The sequence below is a fragment of the Nematolebias whitei genome, chromosome 17, assembly GCF_014905685.2.
Source record: "Nematolebias whitei isolate Nwh7 chromosome 17, NemWhi1, whole genome shotgun sequence".
Classification (NCBI taxonomy): Eukaryota; Metazoa; Chordata; class Actinopteri; order Cyprinodontiformes; family Rivulidae; genus Nematolebias; species Nematolebias whitei.
Window position 1 is genome coordinate 38,333,309 of NC_056514.1, and position 19,057 is coordinate 38,352,365.

The window sequence follows — 19,057 nt, forward strand, 5'->3', positions numbered from 1 at the left end:
ACTGCTACTTTTAGCTTTTTACTACTGAACTGCTACTTTTAGCTTTTAACAATCAAACTGCTACTTTTAGCTTTTAACAATCAAACTGCTACTTTTAGCTTTTAACAATCAAACTGCTACTTTTAGCTTTTTACTACTGAACAGCTACTTTTAGCTTTTTAGTACCAAACTGTTACTTTTGGCTTTTTACTATCAAACTGCTACTTTTAGCTTTTTACTACTGAACTGCTACTTTTAGCTTTTTACTACCGAACTGCTACTTTTAGCTTTTTACTACCGAACTGCTACTTTTAGCTTTTTAGTACCGAACTGCTACTTTTAGCTTTTTACTACCGAACTGCTACTTTTAGCTTTTTAGTACCGAAATGCTACTTTTAGCTTTTTACTATCAAACTGCTACTATGGGGAGCGGGGGCTCAGAAGTTCGAGAGGTTGGGCCTGTGATTGGAAGGATGCCAGTTCAACTCTCCAGAACAAAATGTGGGTGGGATAGGTGAAGCACCCTCATCTGCCTCCACCCTCATCTGCCCGACACTGGGCCCTTGAGCAAGGCCCTTAACCCACCCCCAATCATCTGCTCCCCTGGGCGCCCTAGACAGCAGCTCTCTGCTCCACACAGAGGGCTGTGGTAGCTCAGTGGTCTGTGGTTGAGTCAGGAAGAACATCTGGTGGAACAACATTTGCCAAGTCTTCATGAGAGTTAGTTTGCTGTGGTGACCCCTGAAGAAGGGAGCAGCCGAAAGAAGAAGAAGAAAAAAACTACTGAACCGCTACTTTTAGTTTTTAGCTCATTTAAAAATTCTAGCTACTGTTTTGCTGATTTTAGCTTTGTGCCTTGTTTCACAAATGTCAGCAAAGCCATTCAGCACTCAGCGTTTACATTTAATTTTGTTTTGTATGATTTCTTTTGTTTGTTTGTTTGTTTATTTATTTATTATCCCACATGAACAATAAAAACAAGCAAAAGTTTGTGGTATTTTTAATATTCACAATGTTGAAAAACCTTTCAGTGCTTCTATGTATAAGCTTTATTAACTCTTCTATATTAGTCAGTGTTTGCTCGTTTACCTGAAACTCCTCATCTTTATAGATTTTGCTCTAGAACATCTCCTGCATGAGTTACCCAAGGAGACGGTTTGAAACCTGTGCCCCATGATGTTCTGTGTCTAATGAGCCTTTGTTTACTATGTTGGCTTTAAGAGCAGCAGTAAACAAAGGGGGTATCTTACGTTGTACAGGGGGATGCTCTTCATGGCTTTATACTGCTTCAGGGGGTCCATTTTATACAGGTGGCGGTCGGTGATGAGCACGGCTCGGTTCTCTGCCTTGTGGAAACGGTTGATCTGGGAAACACAGAGCTCCTCATTAGTCATCCCAGGAGGCAGCAGGAGCAACAACAGGCCAACGTGCACACGCCCTGCGGGGAGATGGGGCTGTCCAGCAGCAGCTCAGATTTGTTCACACCTGCTGCAGGTAGACGTGGATAGACGAGAACAAAAGCTTGTAAAGCTCGTTACCTTTCGCACGTTGCAGGAGAACAAAACTCTCATGAACTTGTCTTTGCGCTGCAGCTCGCTGGAAACGAGCGTGAAGGATGAAGCTGCGTCGGGGCTGTCGCCTTTCTGTCAAACACAACACGCAACAACTCGTGTTAACACGGCAGCATTTAGATGAAATTGAAGAAAAGCTTAAAAACGTATATCGCCCGTAAACGTACAACTTAAGGGAGTGGAAGGATCTTGTATCATAAAGTTTTATCTGAAAATAAAATATCTGAATCTTGTTTAAGTCATTCAGTCACACGGAGTAATAAACCCGTTGAATGCAACCGTTGTCAACAAGCAGTTTAATACTTGTCACCCACCACCATGAAAGGTGGGCGATCATGTAACAGTCTGCGTGTGTGTCCTGCAACGTTTGCAGGGTTCTCAACTTCCTCACTTGAATGTTGCTCAAAATATTTGTGTAACAAAGTTTCTTCAAAAACTGTGGTTGTCTCAAACCCTTTTCGATTTAGTCTCGAGTGACTTCAACTTGTCTTGAGACTAAAAGTTATTTTCTGACTGAGAACATCGGAGGAACCACAAACATCTAAAACCACACCAGTGATAAAAATAAAACTGGTCCAATGCTGCCCAGCTTCATTTCAGATGTGCACCGTGGTAGATTAAATCAAACATCTGGGAGGTTTCTAAGATTAGTACAACGTAATCCAAGGTGGGAATCAAGATAAAGGCCAAGAATACGGTTTTGTGAGCTTTGCACAGAAAAATTAACCGTAATTTTCTAAAAGTGGCCTCTCAGAAAACGGCTGAGCAGCTCACCGATCGCTGGGTCACAGTCGAATTTCAGGGAGGCTGCAACGTAAGATTTGCCTACTTTCATGCAATCTTCTCAGAATACTTTGTTAATCCCAAAGGGAAATTAAATGTTGTAGCTCATCATCCTGGTTTCATTAAGAGTTCTAGGTGATGACGGCTGTGGGCAGGAAGGATCTCCCACAGCAGTCCATCCCGCTGCGGATCTAAAGAAACTGGCCGCAGATGCCAATCCGTCCACCCAGACCCAGCGGGCCTCTTGGTCGTCCTGGGCAGCAGGACCACCTGAATCTTGGGCAGAACTTCTTCCTGAGCGACTCCTCTCAGCAGCTTGCAGCCAGCCAGCTGCAGGTGTCGGGGGATGATCCTGTTGTCATGAGCCACGTTTCCTGCCAGCTCCAAGGATCTCAGCAGACAGTCACTTGAGCACCTTTGCCAGGTAGACGGCGATGCATCCACGGCGCCTCTTTTACAACTCATTTGTGGTTTGGGGCTGTATTTGAGGTGTTATTTGAGATCTGAGATGTTCATCAGTTGCTCCCGGTTGTAAAAACCACCTTGTTGTCATGGTTACGCTTCATAACAAATGTTCACAAGTAAGTAAAAAGGTTTCAGTAAAAATCCTTCCAGCTGCACAGCATCAGATACCAGAGGAAGTAATCATCCCAAAAAAAATAAAATAAAAGCCATTAAAAAAGCCTCAAAAAAGTGGAACTAAAGTTTTCAAAAGCAATATCCCAGAATGAAAGTAACAGCTACTCCAACATGTAGCCACCTTCAGCGGCACAATCCTAGAGCTTTTAGTCCAGTTTGCCTCCCCAACAGTTTAACAGTCTGCTGGTTTACCATGTCCAGTCATCCAGGACACGGTAAATTCAAAAAGGTTCAAGACAAAAACAACTGGACTTTATTTATAACAGAAGACGTTTCGCTTCTCATCCGAGGAAATTCCTCAATTCAAAGAACAGAGCGAGTTATAAAGCTGAGGTAAGCTAGGTGCATATGCAGATCGCCCTATCGCTCCTCACAATAGGGGTTCGTTAGGGTCTTTGTTAGTCTGACTCACAGATGGACTCTGGTGACATGGATGAAATTCCCGATAGGAGTGAAAATGACTGCGTATCAGTCCTAAAGCTGCTTTATAAGTTTTAGAAAGTTGAAATCTGAGACCTCCTCTTCTGTTTAAAGATGGTTTCCCTCGTTTTATACAAATGGCTTCCTTTACCCCCACTTCTTTCAAACCTTCGGCCTTCTCGATCTCCAACAGTCCCATACTACCTTCAAGGTGTCAACATAAAGTTTACAGACATGTTGATCCTCTTCTGCTTCTGCTCGTTACTTGCGATACTTAATAACAGCGTCTGCATGTTTCCATTTAAACATCGTTTGTGCTTCTCTTCAGACATGGTCTTTATACAGTCTTTTAGATTATACTTTAACCTCCTAAGACCTGAACTCTGGCATATGTGGATGCCAGGTCCTAGGAGGTTAATACGCTGTTTGTCTTGCAAAACACAAAAATCATGTTTCCAAACATGTTGCTCTTTCACTGCCATTGGTGCCTCTGAACACGACGAGCTTTAGGCAACATTTACACAAAAGTGACAGAATGTAGTCACTGAAACACGGCATGAAATTATTAATTTAGTTCACTCTGAGGAGGTTTGTAAAATCCAACATCTAAATGTTGTTGTGCACAACAGAAAGAGCAACTTTGTTTCAACACAAGAAGCTGTTTTATCGTTTATTTCTGAAAAAGAAAACTAACTTATGTGAAACCAGAAGCTAGGTAATAAAAAAAATAATATACAAGGCATTTAAAACAATTGTTTCTGTGCAGTACGTCTTTAATTCGACCTACTCACCATGTAGTTTCCTTCCCAGGATCTCTGTAAGCCCAAGTCGACCCTTTGGCCCTTCAGGGCCTCCAGGCCGGCTACTTTGGCCCTGACCTGCAGAGTCTCCTCTGGAGAGAGGTTTTTGATCAGTGTCCATGCCCACCACCTGAAGGAAGCATCAACAACATGCATCAAGAGTAAACTCATCACAGGGGGAAGAAATTCAATAAAAAAATCTTTCTCCATCAGTGCATGTTGAGAAAACCTTGAGCTAGCAGCTGAGTTGTGCCTTCACCTTTTGACTCACAAACCCTGACAGCCAACATAATTCTCAAGCAAAGCTCTTTTCTAACTGTGGACCAGACAAAAGGATGAAAGGCAGCGATGAGCCTTTGATGGAGGAAGAATAAAATCAATGCCCAGTTTGAGCCTGAGGCCGGAGGAAACATGTGTAAGCTGCTTCAAAAGGACACATCTGGTTTTAAATCACACTCGAGGCCACCTTTTCTCTAATGTGTGTGTATCTCAGGACAGATTTAGCCAATCCATGAAAGCTATTTTCATTAAAAATAAACTATTTGAAAACATTTAAATCTGGAAAAAAAGTTTGTTTTTTTTCATTCAACCTTTATTTATAGATTAATCCCATTGAGCCTCAGGGATTCTTTACAAGAGAGACCTGATTTTAACAAAGAGTGATGACAACAGTGGACAACAAAGACGACAATAGACGATCATAAAGGATGTGAACAAAATGAGATTTTTGTTAACAAGTGAAAATAAAACGGTATTTAAAAGAAAATGTAACAAAAAAACATCTAGATTACGAGGCGGTGTAGAAAACTAAAAGCAGGAACATGTCTGCGTTGGTTCTTGCCAGGAACTTAGATGTTTAACAGCCATTTAGAGAGGTCAAAGGTCGAGAGCTTCAGATCTTTTTGTAAGATATTCCAGGAAACAGGAGCGGAGTAGGAGAAGGCCCTTTTGTCTAGTTCAGTCCTCACTGAGGGAACACTGCAGGTAATGATGTCCTGAGAGCGCACGCTGTAGCTGCACTCACACAGAGACAAGTAGGAGGAGATGTATGAAGGCAGCAGACCAAGAAGTGATTTAAAGATGAAAATGTACCAGTGAGAGAGTCTGCGTGAAGTTAATGATGTCCAGTTAACCAGTGAATACTGGGTGCAGTGGTGGGTACGATAATCACAGCCAGTTATGAATCTTAGTGCACCATGATAGACAGCATCCAACATCTGCAGCGTCTAACATCTGCAGGGTTCTTGTAGGAGCGTTCATGTAAATAATGTCACCGTAATCAATGGAGGGAAGGAAAGTCACAGACACAAGGTGTTTTCTAGCATTCGGAGTTAAACAGGATCTGGTTCTGAAAAAGAAACCCAGTTTAACTTTCAGTTTCTTTACCAAGTTTTACACATGGAGCTGCGAGTCGACCAAGATACTCAAATATTTATAGGAATCAACAAACTCATAAGGGACGCCATTTGAGGATAAAATCAAGAGGAAGAACTGCTGGGACCGACTTCATGTTTGAAATAACATCCCTTTGGTTTTGTCAGCGTTTAGGACAAGTTTGAGATGGAACAAATCTGACTGGATGACGTCAAAGACAGATTGCAAAAGCTGGAAAATGTTTCCAACTGTTTTAGCTCGACAATAAACAACTGTGTCATCAGCATAGAAATGTAAAGATTCATCATTCATTCATTCAACCTTTATTTAGACAGGTTAATCCCATTGAGCCTCAAGGACTCATTTACAAGAGAGACCTGATAAGGGATGCTTTGACCTACATTACCAAGATGGTGGGTCCTAAGACTGAGCCTTGTGGTACACCATTGTTGACTGTTAAATAATTGGAAAAAACCTGCTGCCTCTCTGCTGCTGGAGTAATTTACTGAGTTTGAATTTGAGTAAATTGAATAAAATTTAGTAGTTTTACTTCAAATTTAAGTTAAATCAAATTTTTTTAAGCTGACCTGAGCACCAGATTTATGATGAAACGATTTAGAGGTCTGGTGTTCTGTGTGGATACCTGCTGTGGATGTTCTTCAGCGCTTCCTCGAACTTGCGCAGGACTTTGGGAGGCGTGGGCCACTTCACGTGTCGGCCGTAATCCTTCATGGATTTGACGTTTCTGAAGCGACGGTTGACCTCGCGGATGTAGGACTTGACCTTGTAACGCCTGTACGCCTGCAGGATGATGAGGGCGGCACGCATCCGCCGGTAACGCATTCTGGCAAGGGTGCCCCGCCAAACCTGAACACACAGAAACACGAGATAAATAAAGGACTAGCTTTGGGTGAAAAAACGCATACTGCCTGCTGCCTTTAGCGGCAGAGTCCAGTCTGGGAAATAACACCAAAATCACGCAACGTCCCAAAGAACGCTCAGATCTGAGCTCAAAATCTGTCACATTCACTGAAGTGTGGCCACTCCGGGGTACGCAAGGCTCAGCAGCCAGCTTGATCTGTACCAACTCCAAATGATAATCAGCTGTAGATGCACATCCATTGATTACTTTCTGGATGTTTTATCAAAATATGTCGGGATTTACGACATATTTTGATAAAAGGTGCAGACAATCAAACACAACTTTAATCAATTTAAAAGTGTGTTGATGGCTCAGAATGGAAACTGTTAAAAATGTGATAAGTGCAGCAGATCTGTTGACTTTGTGAGCGATTTCAAGTGAATGGTGTAAACCGGCCAAACAAAACAACCTAGTCTTCTATAAGTTGATGTTTTCTTGGGTTTTAAAACTTTGGCAGCACACCGTACAGTAATTAATAAAAACTTTCGGCTGCATTTAGCTTGTAAAACCACAACAAACTTCCCAGCATGTTGTTGACACGAAGCACTCGGCGGCAGCCAAAGCAAACTCAAATATTCAGAACAATCACATTGATTTTAAATGTCCTCGTTGTGAAGTCTTGAAAAATTTAACTTTTCCTTAAATTCCTAAATCCTAAATTAAACATTTGGAACCAGATGTCAACTAGAATATTTGTTTATATATGAAAAGATCAGAAGTGATTGAAAATAAGTCAAACTTTAAACATAACAGTTATATCTGTTTACTTGTTTACAGTTGATCTAACGAAGGTCACATGACAAGCTTTCATGTGGCTTTTGACAGATTCAGCTTTTGTTTACATTCAGTGTGGGCCCGCGTTAAGAACCGCACACGTGTTTATCTGGAAAACTACCAGAGTAAATTCCTTCAAACTGCACCTTTTGGAGAACCTTTTCATATTTGACATGGTTTGCAGTGAGTCCCTTTAATGAAGAAAGATGGTGAAAATTCAGAGTAACCAGTTTAATTTGAATGAAATACCTTTGGAAGGAAATTAATCTACACAGATACATCTTTTATGCTCAACAACACTTTAAGTTATTAGTTTACTGACCCACACTTTAAAAATCATAAACTCATTACTACAATGTGAAGCATAAAGAATAATGTTTTATTCTGAAACAAGCTTTGACAGAAAAAAAATCCACTGAAATAAATTGAATTAAAGCGGTTTAGATCACGAACACTGGTTGATTACAATGACATTTCATAATTAAATTATATAGTTCAGTTTAATCTAATAATTTACTCCCTGGACTCAATCTGGTTTGCCGTTATGATAAAAAAAAGTGTTTATTTTTCATTGCGAGTCCTTGACAACATGCATTCAGACAGAAAAAGGGCTAAAACAACAAAAACAAAGCTGGCTCTAAACAAACACGAGTCGAGTGGCTACAGCCCGTAACATGAATAATAGATGTAAGCGGGGCCCAGGGGAGCCACAGCGTCTAATCCAAGCTCTCTGAAATCACTACCGTACGCCCAGCTTGTACCGTATCCTCCCATTCACACAGACACTCATTTAGCTGTGCGTGTGCACCTCCTAAATATTCCTTCATGTCCACTAATCCAGTGTCACAAACCTAGCAATCACAAATTTAAGGCAATCCAACAAAGTGCTGGGTATGATTCTACTGCAAGGCGGAGTAATCATGAATATTTCATCTTTCATAATGCAGGGAAGGCCAGCAGTTTTGAAAAAAAAAGAAAGTTATGTTTTTACATTTGCATATTGAAACTGTGGCGCAGGCGTTTTTCAACTGATGAGACCAGAGGTGCAACAGCAGAGTAAAAGATAACTGAAACTACAAACAATAAAAGTTTAGAGCTTATTATGTGTCCAGAAAATAAAAAGAGTCCAGAAACCTACTTAAAGGCTTAACAGTCTGTGATGGAATATCACCCGCCATCTTTCAGACCAGAGCTGACGAGCGGGGCACCGATGTTCCCTGCAGATGAGGGATTTAAAAAGTAAACGCATGCAGTTTTGGAGATGAGTGTTTTTCTGGACTGGAACTGAACAGGGAATGGAAGAAACCTGAATGTTTTTGGTGAAAGTTATTCCAGTGAGTAGGAGTTACGCTGTAGAAGAACAGAGGGAGGTTCTTGCTTTGTGTGTCCGAGGCAGCGCAGGGCGATGAGTCCAGGCGAGTGGAGGGAGCGATTTTATCCAACCCCAGGAGCAGTGGCAGAGCCAGGGGGTGGCCAGTGGTGGCCTTGGCCGCTTCAGAATAATATTTGGCCACTCCATTTCAGAAAAATATACAGTAGTCTCTCGTTTATCGCGGGGGATCCGTGCCCTGAAGCTCCGTGGTCAGTGAAAAACCGTGAAGTAGGAATAGTAGTACAAGTAGTAAGTAGTAGTTTATTTTAGTTTTAAACCCTTCCCACACTTGTGCAATATTCTAAACAATGTTTCTAAACTCTAAACGCTCTAAAAGAGCACAGAATGTCATGATTTCAGCTCCCTGCCCCCTCCGCTCTCAACCATCTGCAACTCTTGGCCACGCCCACTTCTCCGTGCTGCACGGTGAACAGCTGATCAGCTGCAGCAGGAAGTTAATCCTGCAGCAGTGTGGGCTGCACAAAGGTGCAGGAGGTGCTAAATAATTTAAAATGATTTATTTTAAATATAAAAATTCCATGCCAATTGTGCGGCTCATCCATCCATCAGCCAGTTGTGTGTCATGTCCAATCTTATTTTGAAAAACCATGATAGAGCGAGGGACTACTGTACTTTCAAGCAAAAAAAATTTTTTTTTAAATAAAATAAAATGCAGTTTCCACAAATTATTGGGGAGGCCGGTTGTTATATACCAAGATTTGATGTTCTAGAATTGCGCCGCTGAAGGTGGCTGCATGTTGGAGCAGCTCTGTTACTTTCATTCTGAGATTTTGCTTTTGGAAACTTTAATTCCTCTTTTTCTGGATGTAAATCACATTTTTTGGATGATTGTTTCCTCTGGTATCAGACGCTGTGCAGCTGGAAGGATTTTTACTGAAACTTTTTTTTAGTTTTGGACATTTCTTATGATGCGTAACCACGGCAACAAGGCAGTTTCTGCAACCAGGAGCAGCTGATTAACATCTCAAAAGCTCAAATAATATCTCAACTACAGCCCCAAATCTCAAATGAGTTGAAAAGGATGTTCTGTGGATGCATTCTCATCTACCTGCCAGCTGTGCTCGAGTACCTGACCACTGAGATCCTGGAACTAGCAGGAAACACGGCTCACGACAGCGGAAGGACAGGATCGTCCCTCGGCGGACTGCTGGGAGGAGTGACCATCGCTCTGGGAGGAGTTCTCCCCAGCATTCAGGCGGTCCTACAGCTCGGGGGGGCCGGGAGGCTGGCCAAGACTGGGTGGACGGATCAGACGGCATCTGCAGCCAGTTTCTTAGGATCCACTGTAGGATGGACCTTTACAAGAGATCCTTCTTGTCAACAGACCTCAGCATCTATAACATCTCTTAATGAAATGAGGATAACGAGTTACAACAACAAATAATTTCCCTTTGGGGTTAATAAAGTATTTTTGAATTTGAATTGAATATATATGAACAGCACTCAGATTAGGTGTTGAGGATGATTCCCAGAGACTAACTCACTAAGATTAGCTCAGTATCTGTAAAATTAACCGAGTTAGACCTTTCTGTGATTGCTAACGTTTATTAGCAAACATCCATCTCGAATCTGCATTACTCCAAAAGTTAATCAGCTGTAGTTGTGCAACAAATGATTATTTTCTGATTCTCATTTAAGCCCGTCTTATAGTTCATACAATATTTTGCTAACAGACACAGGACATTACACAATGGCCTGCGTTTCATAACGGCAGGCACTAACTTTATGTACACATGGAAAGAATTGAAGAATTTACAGAAACCAGGCTGGAATGTTTTACATCGTTTAGGGTGATTTAATAATATGCTGCGTGATTTTGACCAAATTAATAAACAGAAGCCGACAGTACTCAGCTCTGTAAGGTGAAACTTTATTTTTGTTTCTGCTCGTGTAATCTCCGTTACTGTTCCTCCACTGCTGTGCTGGCGAACATCTCTAACATGGTTTCTCTGGATAAATGACGATTGACGACCTCGTCCTGTTTTCACCACCCTGCACCGTCTCGTACATAATGCATGAGAAAGAGCGGAGAGCGATTACATTTTCATCACCGATTGTTCCCCGAGATGAGCCTCCCACGTGCTCAGGATGGCAGCGAGGGAGGAACCAAGGGCTCTCAGGAATTTCTCTGGGAAGGAGGTCCATTTAAATTCTGACTGCATTCAGGGAGGAACTCACACCAGGCTGGGTTTCATGATGCTACTGTCAAAATGTTGTCCGAGTAAAACAGACATGAACTGGCGTTAAATTTGAATTTAAAATCAGACAAACCCTCGTGGGTTCAACGTTTCAAAAACAGATTTTTCAGATACAATTTTAAACTGTTATTACTTTAAGTGCATCAATAATAACCTACGATGTATAACTTTTAATTAAGGCTTTAATTGGGGACTGCCTAGTAAGCGGCAGCACCCATTATTATCCAACTGACAACGGGTTTCTTAACTTTATATCTAACTCTTCCATCACTTTAATGCGGCCCGAACTGTTTCGAGTTAACATGGTGAAGTAATTTGCAAACAAAGCTAAAAGAGAAAAAATATGATAACTCAGCCGTTTTTAGAACTATTCAGCTGACATTTGGTGTGTTGGTAGCCGAGAACAATCTCTAATAGACTGAAAATCAAAAATCCAAGATGGCCACCTGAGCTAAAAGGAAAAATACTATAAATTAGCAATTTTTAGAGTTATTCATTGGTGTGTTGGTAACCAAGAGCAATGTCCACTAAATATTGAATTTAAGAATAAAAATCCAAGATGGCCACTTTAGCTAAAAGGGAAAAAATACAAGAACTTAGTCATTTTAGAGCTATTCAGCTGAAATTTGGTGTAGTGGTAGCTGAGAGGGAACCCAAGCACACTTTTCTTTCTTGTAAATATTTACATTTTTTTGGATGAAGCTTATTATTAGCATTAACTACAAAGTGACTAAAGCTGCAGCTCATCTCCAACTCGCTTCATGCCGTCTTTGCAGTCACGAGCTAAATTTTAAAAACTCAGGACAAAAAGACAAGAAGGTAAAACACATGCGCACGCACAGGGTTACAAGTCTACTCACACTGAACAGAGAAAAGCAAACAAACGGTGTCCACATTGGACTTTGAGCGAAGGCTGAAGATGCTGGAGGTCCATGGTTCACATGGTGCGCAGGCCGACTCCAGATCTGAAGCCATAAGTGACTGATGAGGTGAGAGGACCACAAAGCCACGATAAATCAGATAAGAACAGACATTACAGGAGTGCATGGTCATTGGAGCATCGTTGCAGTGGGACGAGGGGGGGCATGCTAGTATAAGGCAGGGGCCATCTACTGTAGCAGACCGGCTGCAGTGATGAAGATGACACTCATGGGGATTGTGGATAAATCAGGCTAATAACAAGCCCCCCCCCCTCCCCCCCTCCAACGGTCTGCTGCTTCGCTCTCCGGGCCAGTAAAGCCATCTGATGGTTATGGAACTGGTCCTCACCGAGCTCCGGGCTCCTGGATTTATGAGCTCATCAAACCCAGATCAGGGATCGTTGTTGCAACGAAGCAGGACAGACTGCTGGTGTTCGGGATGAGAAATTAACACCAGAAAAAAGTGTCCGCAAATTATTTGTGCTGGGTTAACTGGTAAAACTGGAAGGTTTCTGCTGAGTTGTTGAGCAGAACATAAACAGAACCCCGCAGCAGTTCTGATGATGTCAGGGGTTCAACCCAAACCAACTGTTCACCTTGACAGCACTGACAGGGAAAGACTAATGAGAAGACGGACGGGCTGGGCTGCACCTCCGACACACTCGACTGGAATCTAACGCCCGAGTTTCCACATCCTCCAGGGGACGCTCCTTTTCAGTGACATCCTGCGCACGTTGGGCTGTGGGGAGATAAAATCAAGACTGTGTGACAGAATTCTGCGAAGCTGCATCGGGCTCGAACCACTTCCCATCAGGGGGAGACGCGCTGGGCAGAGGCTCAGACCAGTAACACCACTATAACGGTACAGACTCCCCACCCCTCCATTCAACACCCCCAATTAAAAATGTTCACCTCCAGCCTGATGCACTCCGATGAGGTGAAACAAACAAGTTCAAGCTGATGTGAAACATTCAAATGTGATGAAATGGGACATTACTAAAGAGGCCCTATCCAACAGGTAAATGGGTCAGGTAGACCGGAGGGGCGTGGCTTACGGTCTGACCCTTGAGCTAAAAAAAAAACTAGAGAAATTGCATTTCTTGCGAAAATGCAGAGTGAATGCTTATTGCCAAAGAACTTGCAGAAAAACAGCTGAAATTAAAACATGCTGAAATGTAGCTGTAATGGAAGAACAAGCCTAAATTAGCAGAAGAAAGCAGAAAGAACTCATATTTAAGTTTAAATGAGCAGAAATTAGCACAAAAATTAGGAAATGAGCTTAAACTATCAGAAGGAAGTGAAAAGAGCTGAAATGAGCTAAGAGATGAGCTGAGAAGGCTAAGTTTAGCATAAAGACAGTTAAAATGTAGCTGAAATGGCAGAAAAAGCTGAAACTAATAGAAAAAAGCTGAAAGGCGCATAACAAGCTTAAATTAGCAGAAAGAAGTAAATTGGGCTTAAAGTAGCAGAAATGACCATGAAAAACCTGGAATTTGTCTGAAAACAGCTGAAATTAGCTAAAAATGCTAAAACGATAGCTAAAAGGGTAAATCAAGCTTAAATTAGCAGAAGGAAGCAGAAAGAACATGTTTGTCCAGTTAGGCTGAAAAATGCAGAAATGAACAAAAAAAAAAAAAACAGCTGAAAAGTAGCTTAAAAAAGCAAAAAGAAGCTTAAATTACCAGAAGGAAGTGGAAAGAGCACTTTTTTTTGGCTCAATTAGGCTGAAAAAAAACATGAAATGAGTGCCATAAATGTGAATTTAGCTGAAAAACTAAGATTAGAAAAAAACAGTTAAATAGTAGCACAAAGCAGAAATAAGCTGAAATTAGCAAAAAGAAGTTAGAAGGAGCACAGAAATGTTGTAGTTAGCAGAAATAATCTGGAAGGAGCACAAAACAGCTGGGAAAAAAACAGCATTAGTTATTATTATTAGTAATTAGCTGAAATTAGCTGAAAAAAAGGGTAAATCTGCAGAAGGAAGCTGAAAGAAGCTGAAGCAGAACAAAATGTGAACGGAGCAGTAAAAGGCTGTAAACTGATTTAAAGATGTGAAGGATGTAAAATGAGCTCAATTCATTTTCTATGAGGAAAAAATGGCAGCAAAGGCTAAATATTTCAACAAGCTAAAGTTGCACCAACACCAAAAGTCATAGCATCCTTCTCCTGAAAGAGCTGAACGCTTTGATTTGTGATTTGTTGAAACAGCACAAAAACTGTGGATCAAGAAAGATGCTGAAAAACGTATGGAAAGAAAAATGGATCATAGTAGAATGAATGCTTCGTAAAATGTTCACACAATGAAATCTGGTCAAAACGTTTTGAGGGACACAAGTTGACATTGTTGTATGCAACTTGTATTGTTTTAATTTCTTGTATGTCTTGAAATGAACTGCTACTTATTTGTATTACTGTATATTTGCACAGCCGATATTTCAGCAGAAACTGTGATTACTGTGTAACAGAGTATAATAGAGTGCAGTGGCTGACGCGTCCTTAGTTCCTAGAATAAATATCTAGAGGATTAAAGCTACATTCTCAGAGAGCGTCCTCCACCAGTGCTGCTTTTTGTCGTATTAAAAACCCACCGCAGCTGTTGAGCTGCTAAACACCGATGGTTTTACCTCACAGTTGTACAAGCTCAGTTTGGGGTAGAACAAAACCTCCCAGGGCCATAAAGTACAACATAAAACCTCCTTTTTAAATAAAAAATATTTGGATTTCCTAATGTGGTCTGGAATAACAGTTGTCCAGGACTTTCTAAAGGTCTTTTCTTTTAATCCAGTCTGTTTACTTTGTCATTTTCAGAGCAACGGTTGTTGCCTAAGCCACGTTGTGCATCATTAGAGCATAAAACAACTTATTCAAGGGAAAATGTCGTCTTTAATTTATTTTTGTAAACACCAAAGTATTAGAACGACATCAAGCTTGTTGGGTTTTTTGTTTGATTAGTTTAAAAATAGCTTCTCCAGGAACTCCAACATGCTGCTGGTAACAAAAAGTGTATTTTATATTCTGAACGGCTGTACATAACGTGTTTTATACCATTGTTTCCTGACGTTTTCCACCGTATAATAAATGTTAAAACATGAGTTTAACGTCTTTGTTTCTAAAAGCTTAACTTTATAAGAAACACTATAAATGTGGTAAACTAGTCCTTACAATCACATTTAAGGAAAACAAGTGACATTTATTGAAAATGTATTAGTTGTTCAGCCGAGTGAACGTTACAAAACCAGTTTCGTGCTCTGGAGTGCAGCGGTGAGTTTGGTGAAGGTGAAAGCTGTGCTTGATTTTTTAAACCCTCTGCAGGCCGATGACGGATCACAGGATTATGGGTCATGTTTCTGCTGAGGACACATCAGTTCTCAGCTGTTTCTGCTTTTTAAAGGAGTCACCCACACAATACCCGTTCACATCCTCACACAATAAGATTTAAATGGCTACATTATTCATTGACTTACGACATGATTCACCCTCTGGGAATAAAAAGAAATAATCAAATTAAGGTCTCCAACCCTTGTGGACTTTTTCACTTAAGTCCTGCTCAGACAAGCCCCGTGTGGTCGTTATAAAAGCCGGTGACCCGAAACAAAACCCTCCTTAAACCTCGTTTTACACACAGACTATGTAAAGCAATTAAAACTGTAGCTCAGAATAGACAAGGGTGGGGGTGGAGGGGGGGGGGGGGTTCTTGTCACCATCACTCCTCTGACAAACCCTGACAGGTACCGTGATGTGGATGGCTGAGCTGGAATTTATGAAATATTCATCTGTAACACAGAGAACGTTGGGGTGTGTGTGTGTGTGTGGGGGGGGGGGGGGGGGATAATTTATATCATCTGTGTTTATGCTGAAATGTGGTATTCCTGCTTCTAAAAGTAGAGCTGATCGGCTTTGTGTCGTTTCCTGCGTTAGTGCAGAACCACACAAAGAAACACGCAGAGCCATCAGCTGTTATGGACGCAAGCTTTCCCGGAATGATAAAAAAAAAAAAAAAAGTGTTGGGAGCACAACAGGAGTACGAAGAAAGGAGCGACGGATGGAGGATTAAATCACGTCGCTCCTCCTCGTCCTCCAGCAACACCCCCACCTCAACGGACCGGGACATTATGGTAATTAAAGGGGGATAAACAGAGAGCAGCGCTGCAGAGAAATATGTTCTCCGACTTGGGCCCCGTCCACACTGGAACGGTATTTTATGAACCCACGAAGGTTTTGTTTTAAATTGTTTCAGCGCTGCGTCCACATGGAAACGGAGCACTTTCATCTGCATACTTTACTCAACAAATCTGAGCGTAAATATGAACCAACACATCAAAACTTCTAGACTTCACTCCAAACAGTTCTTTCATAAACAGCACTGATGGTGACATATTTTCAACTTCGGCTGTTTTTGTAGCCAAACATTCGTCCATTCAGCCTTTATTTATACAGGCTAATCTCAATGAGCCACAGGGACTCATTTACAAGAGACCTGCTCCAGACAGAACATATAAAGTGCAGACAACAATAACAGTAAACAATGACAACAATAAACTAGAGTAAAAATAAGAGTAGTGTACAAAACAATAAATCCAGGTGTTGTAAAACAGGGTGAAATACTAAAGAACAAGAACATATTTGCTTTGATTTTTCTATTGACATCATCAAATGTTTGAAACCCCTTAAAGAAATCAAGGTGGACAACTTCAGTTCCTGTTGCAAGATGTTCCAGGTGCAGGAGCCGAGTAGGAAAAGGCCTTTTCTCCAAGTTCAGTCCGCACTGAGTGAACGCTGCAGGTAATGATGTCCTGAGAGCGCATGTTGTAACTGCACTGATGACGTGACATGTGGGAGGAGATATAGCAGCAGACCAAGGAGGGATTTATAGATGAAGATGAACCAGTGTGAGAGCCTACGTGTAGACAATGATGACCAATTGACCAATGAGTACAGGGTGCAGTAGTTTATGAATCTTATTGCACCATGGTAGACAGCATCCAACATCTGCAGCATCCAACATCTGCAAGGAGCTGGCAGGGGCATTCATGTAAATAATGTCACCGTAGTCGATGACTGGTAGGAAGGTAGTGGTTACAAGGCGTTTTCTGGCATTCAGAGTTAAACAAGATCTATTTCTGAAAAAAGTAGGAATAGCAGCACAAGTAGTAAGTAGTTTATTTTACTATACATATACAAACAGTATACATATATGTATATATGTGTGTGTGTGTAAAGGTGTTTTAAATCCTTCCCACACTCTTGCAGTATTCTAAACAATGTTTCTAAATTCTAAACGCTCTGAGTCATGTCATGATTTCCCTCTTTCTGCCTCCTCTGCTCTCAGCCACCTGCAAGCGCTCTTGGCCACGCCCACTTCTCAGCGCTGCATGGTGAACAGCTGATCAGCTGCAGGAGGAAGCTTATCATGCAGTGCGGGCTGCACAGAGGTGCTAAATAATTTAAAATAATTTATTATTTTAAAAAAAAATTCCACGCCAATCGTGCAGCTCATCCATCAATCAGCCAATCGTGTGTCGTGTCCAATCTTATTTTGAAAAACCGCGACAGAGCGAGGAACTACTGTATAATTTTATTAAACTTTTAGATATACAAAAACACAACTATTTCAGAAAAAGATCAACAATGTACATCAAATGATTTTTTTTTTAAAGTGAGAAATTTTACATTTTAAATTTGAAATAAGATTAAATACATAATAAAAATGGCAGCTGTGTTTAAATAACTTGGCATAAATCCTCCATTACGTCCACGTATTTCCACCGACACGACGCAGATTAGTCCGTCCACATGAATGATTCAGTTTCTGCTCCTTTTCATCAGTTTATCTTTGCGTTTTACAGTTTGGACTCTTCTTTCCTGCCATGTGCAGAGAAGTTCCTGCAGTGTTTGGGTCGTTTGGTTCCAAAAAAAACACATTTTTGGAAACAACAAATAAAAAGAAGGCTTTGTTTTGTAAAGAGTGTTCTCTTGGTCAGTGAGCTGTCACTCAAGCTGCGTGCAGCATCACCGATTGTGCCATTTGATGGGTATTATGAATCTGTGAGGCAAACGGGGACAAGGAGCGTGTCGGAGCGGCCACGGCGCACCGGCAGACTTGGCGTGAGGCCGGATGGTGTGCCAGGTGCTGATAAGGAGACTGGCACGGCAGATCCAATGGAGCTGGGATTTCTGTTCGAGTCGCAGAACGATGGATGCAGGAGCCACTTCTGCCGTCACACCACTATTTGATTTTTTTGTTCGTTTTTTAGAGAGTACAATACGAGTGAGCGCGCACGTGAAGTCAACACTGCCTGATGGATAGCGCTCCTCGACACCGCAGACCCTGCTGTGATGAATGATGGAGGAGCTGCATCTCTTCTGGGCTTTCCCCTCATCATCAAAGCTGGCTTACAACGAGATACAAGATAGGACTTCCCTGAGGGAGAGGAGGACGGAGCAGCCCACGGGTCACGCAGATCAATACAAAGGTCAACCAATCAATCCGTCACAGCAGCTAATTTACCTCGGATCAAGCATTGATGTTGGGGTGCACATGAAAGCAGCGCGGTGTGGAGGAATGTGCCAACACGTCCCGCAGCTCTCAGGTGCCGGACGTTCAGATGATTTACTCTCTACGCTCAAACAGCCACTCACTGTCGACGAGCTGAAGCCGTTTCTGCACAGCTGTCGCTCAGAAACGACTTGAGTCATCCAGGAGACTCAGAAAGGACGTCCCGAATTCAAAACCCAGACAGAGTCCACGTGCACAAAGCAATCTGTACACACGTGCACAAAGCAATCTGTACATCTACCAGAAATCTGACTCTGCACACAAAGACCAACACCTGTCAATGAACAAAGCATAAACACATGAAGATCTCGACATTCTCGCCTGAAGGAAGAATCCTCAAACCAGTGACACGTGACCGGATCAATACTCCGAGCAGATTTAAACACCTTTAAATGAAAATATAAAAACAACTGAAGTCCTATGTGTTGTGCATGTTTTTGAAATATATTCGTTTGCAATAACGCATTTTGAAAGACTTCAAAACTGGCTGTGATCATTAAATTATAAGGAAGTAAAGACAATAATATATTTATGACCGGTTATTTTTAAATGATGTGCAGAGGTATTTATGGTCTCATTAAACCCTTTAGACATGTAGATGTGATTAGTTGTTAATCCAACTCATAATTCTTTTTGGCCTGATGAAGGTCTAATAATGATTAGGAGTACAGTAATAAATTGATATATGTATATATATATATATATATATATATATATATATATATATA

General features: G+C 41.4%; 1 protein-coding gene across 1 annotated transcript in view; it reads right to left on the bottom strand.

Moving 5' to 3' along the window:
- myo1d (myosin 1D) overlaps positions 1-19,057 on the bottom strand; it is a 130,565-nt gene that overhangs the window by 40,889 nt on the left and 70,619 nt on the right. The window contains exons 17-20 of the mRNA XM_037691633.1: positions 6,210-6,433; positions 4,184-4,322; positions 1,518-1,622; positions 1,230-1,343 (exon numbers count right to left, since the gene is read on the bottom strand). Of these exons, the coding sequence (XP_037547561.1) occupies positions 1,230-1,343; positions 1,518-1,622; positions 4,184-4,322; positions 6,210-6,433 (582 nt within the window). The remainder of the gene's footprint in view (positions 1-1,229; positions 1,344-1,517; positions 1,623-4,183; positions 4,323-6,209; positions 6,434-19,057) is intronic.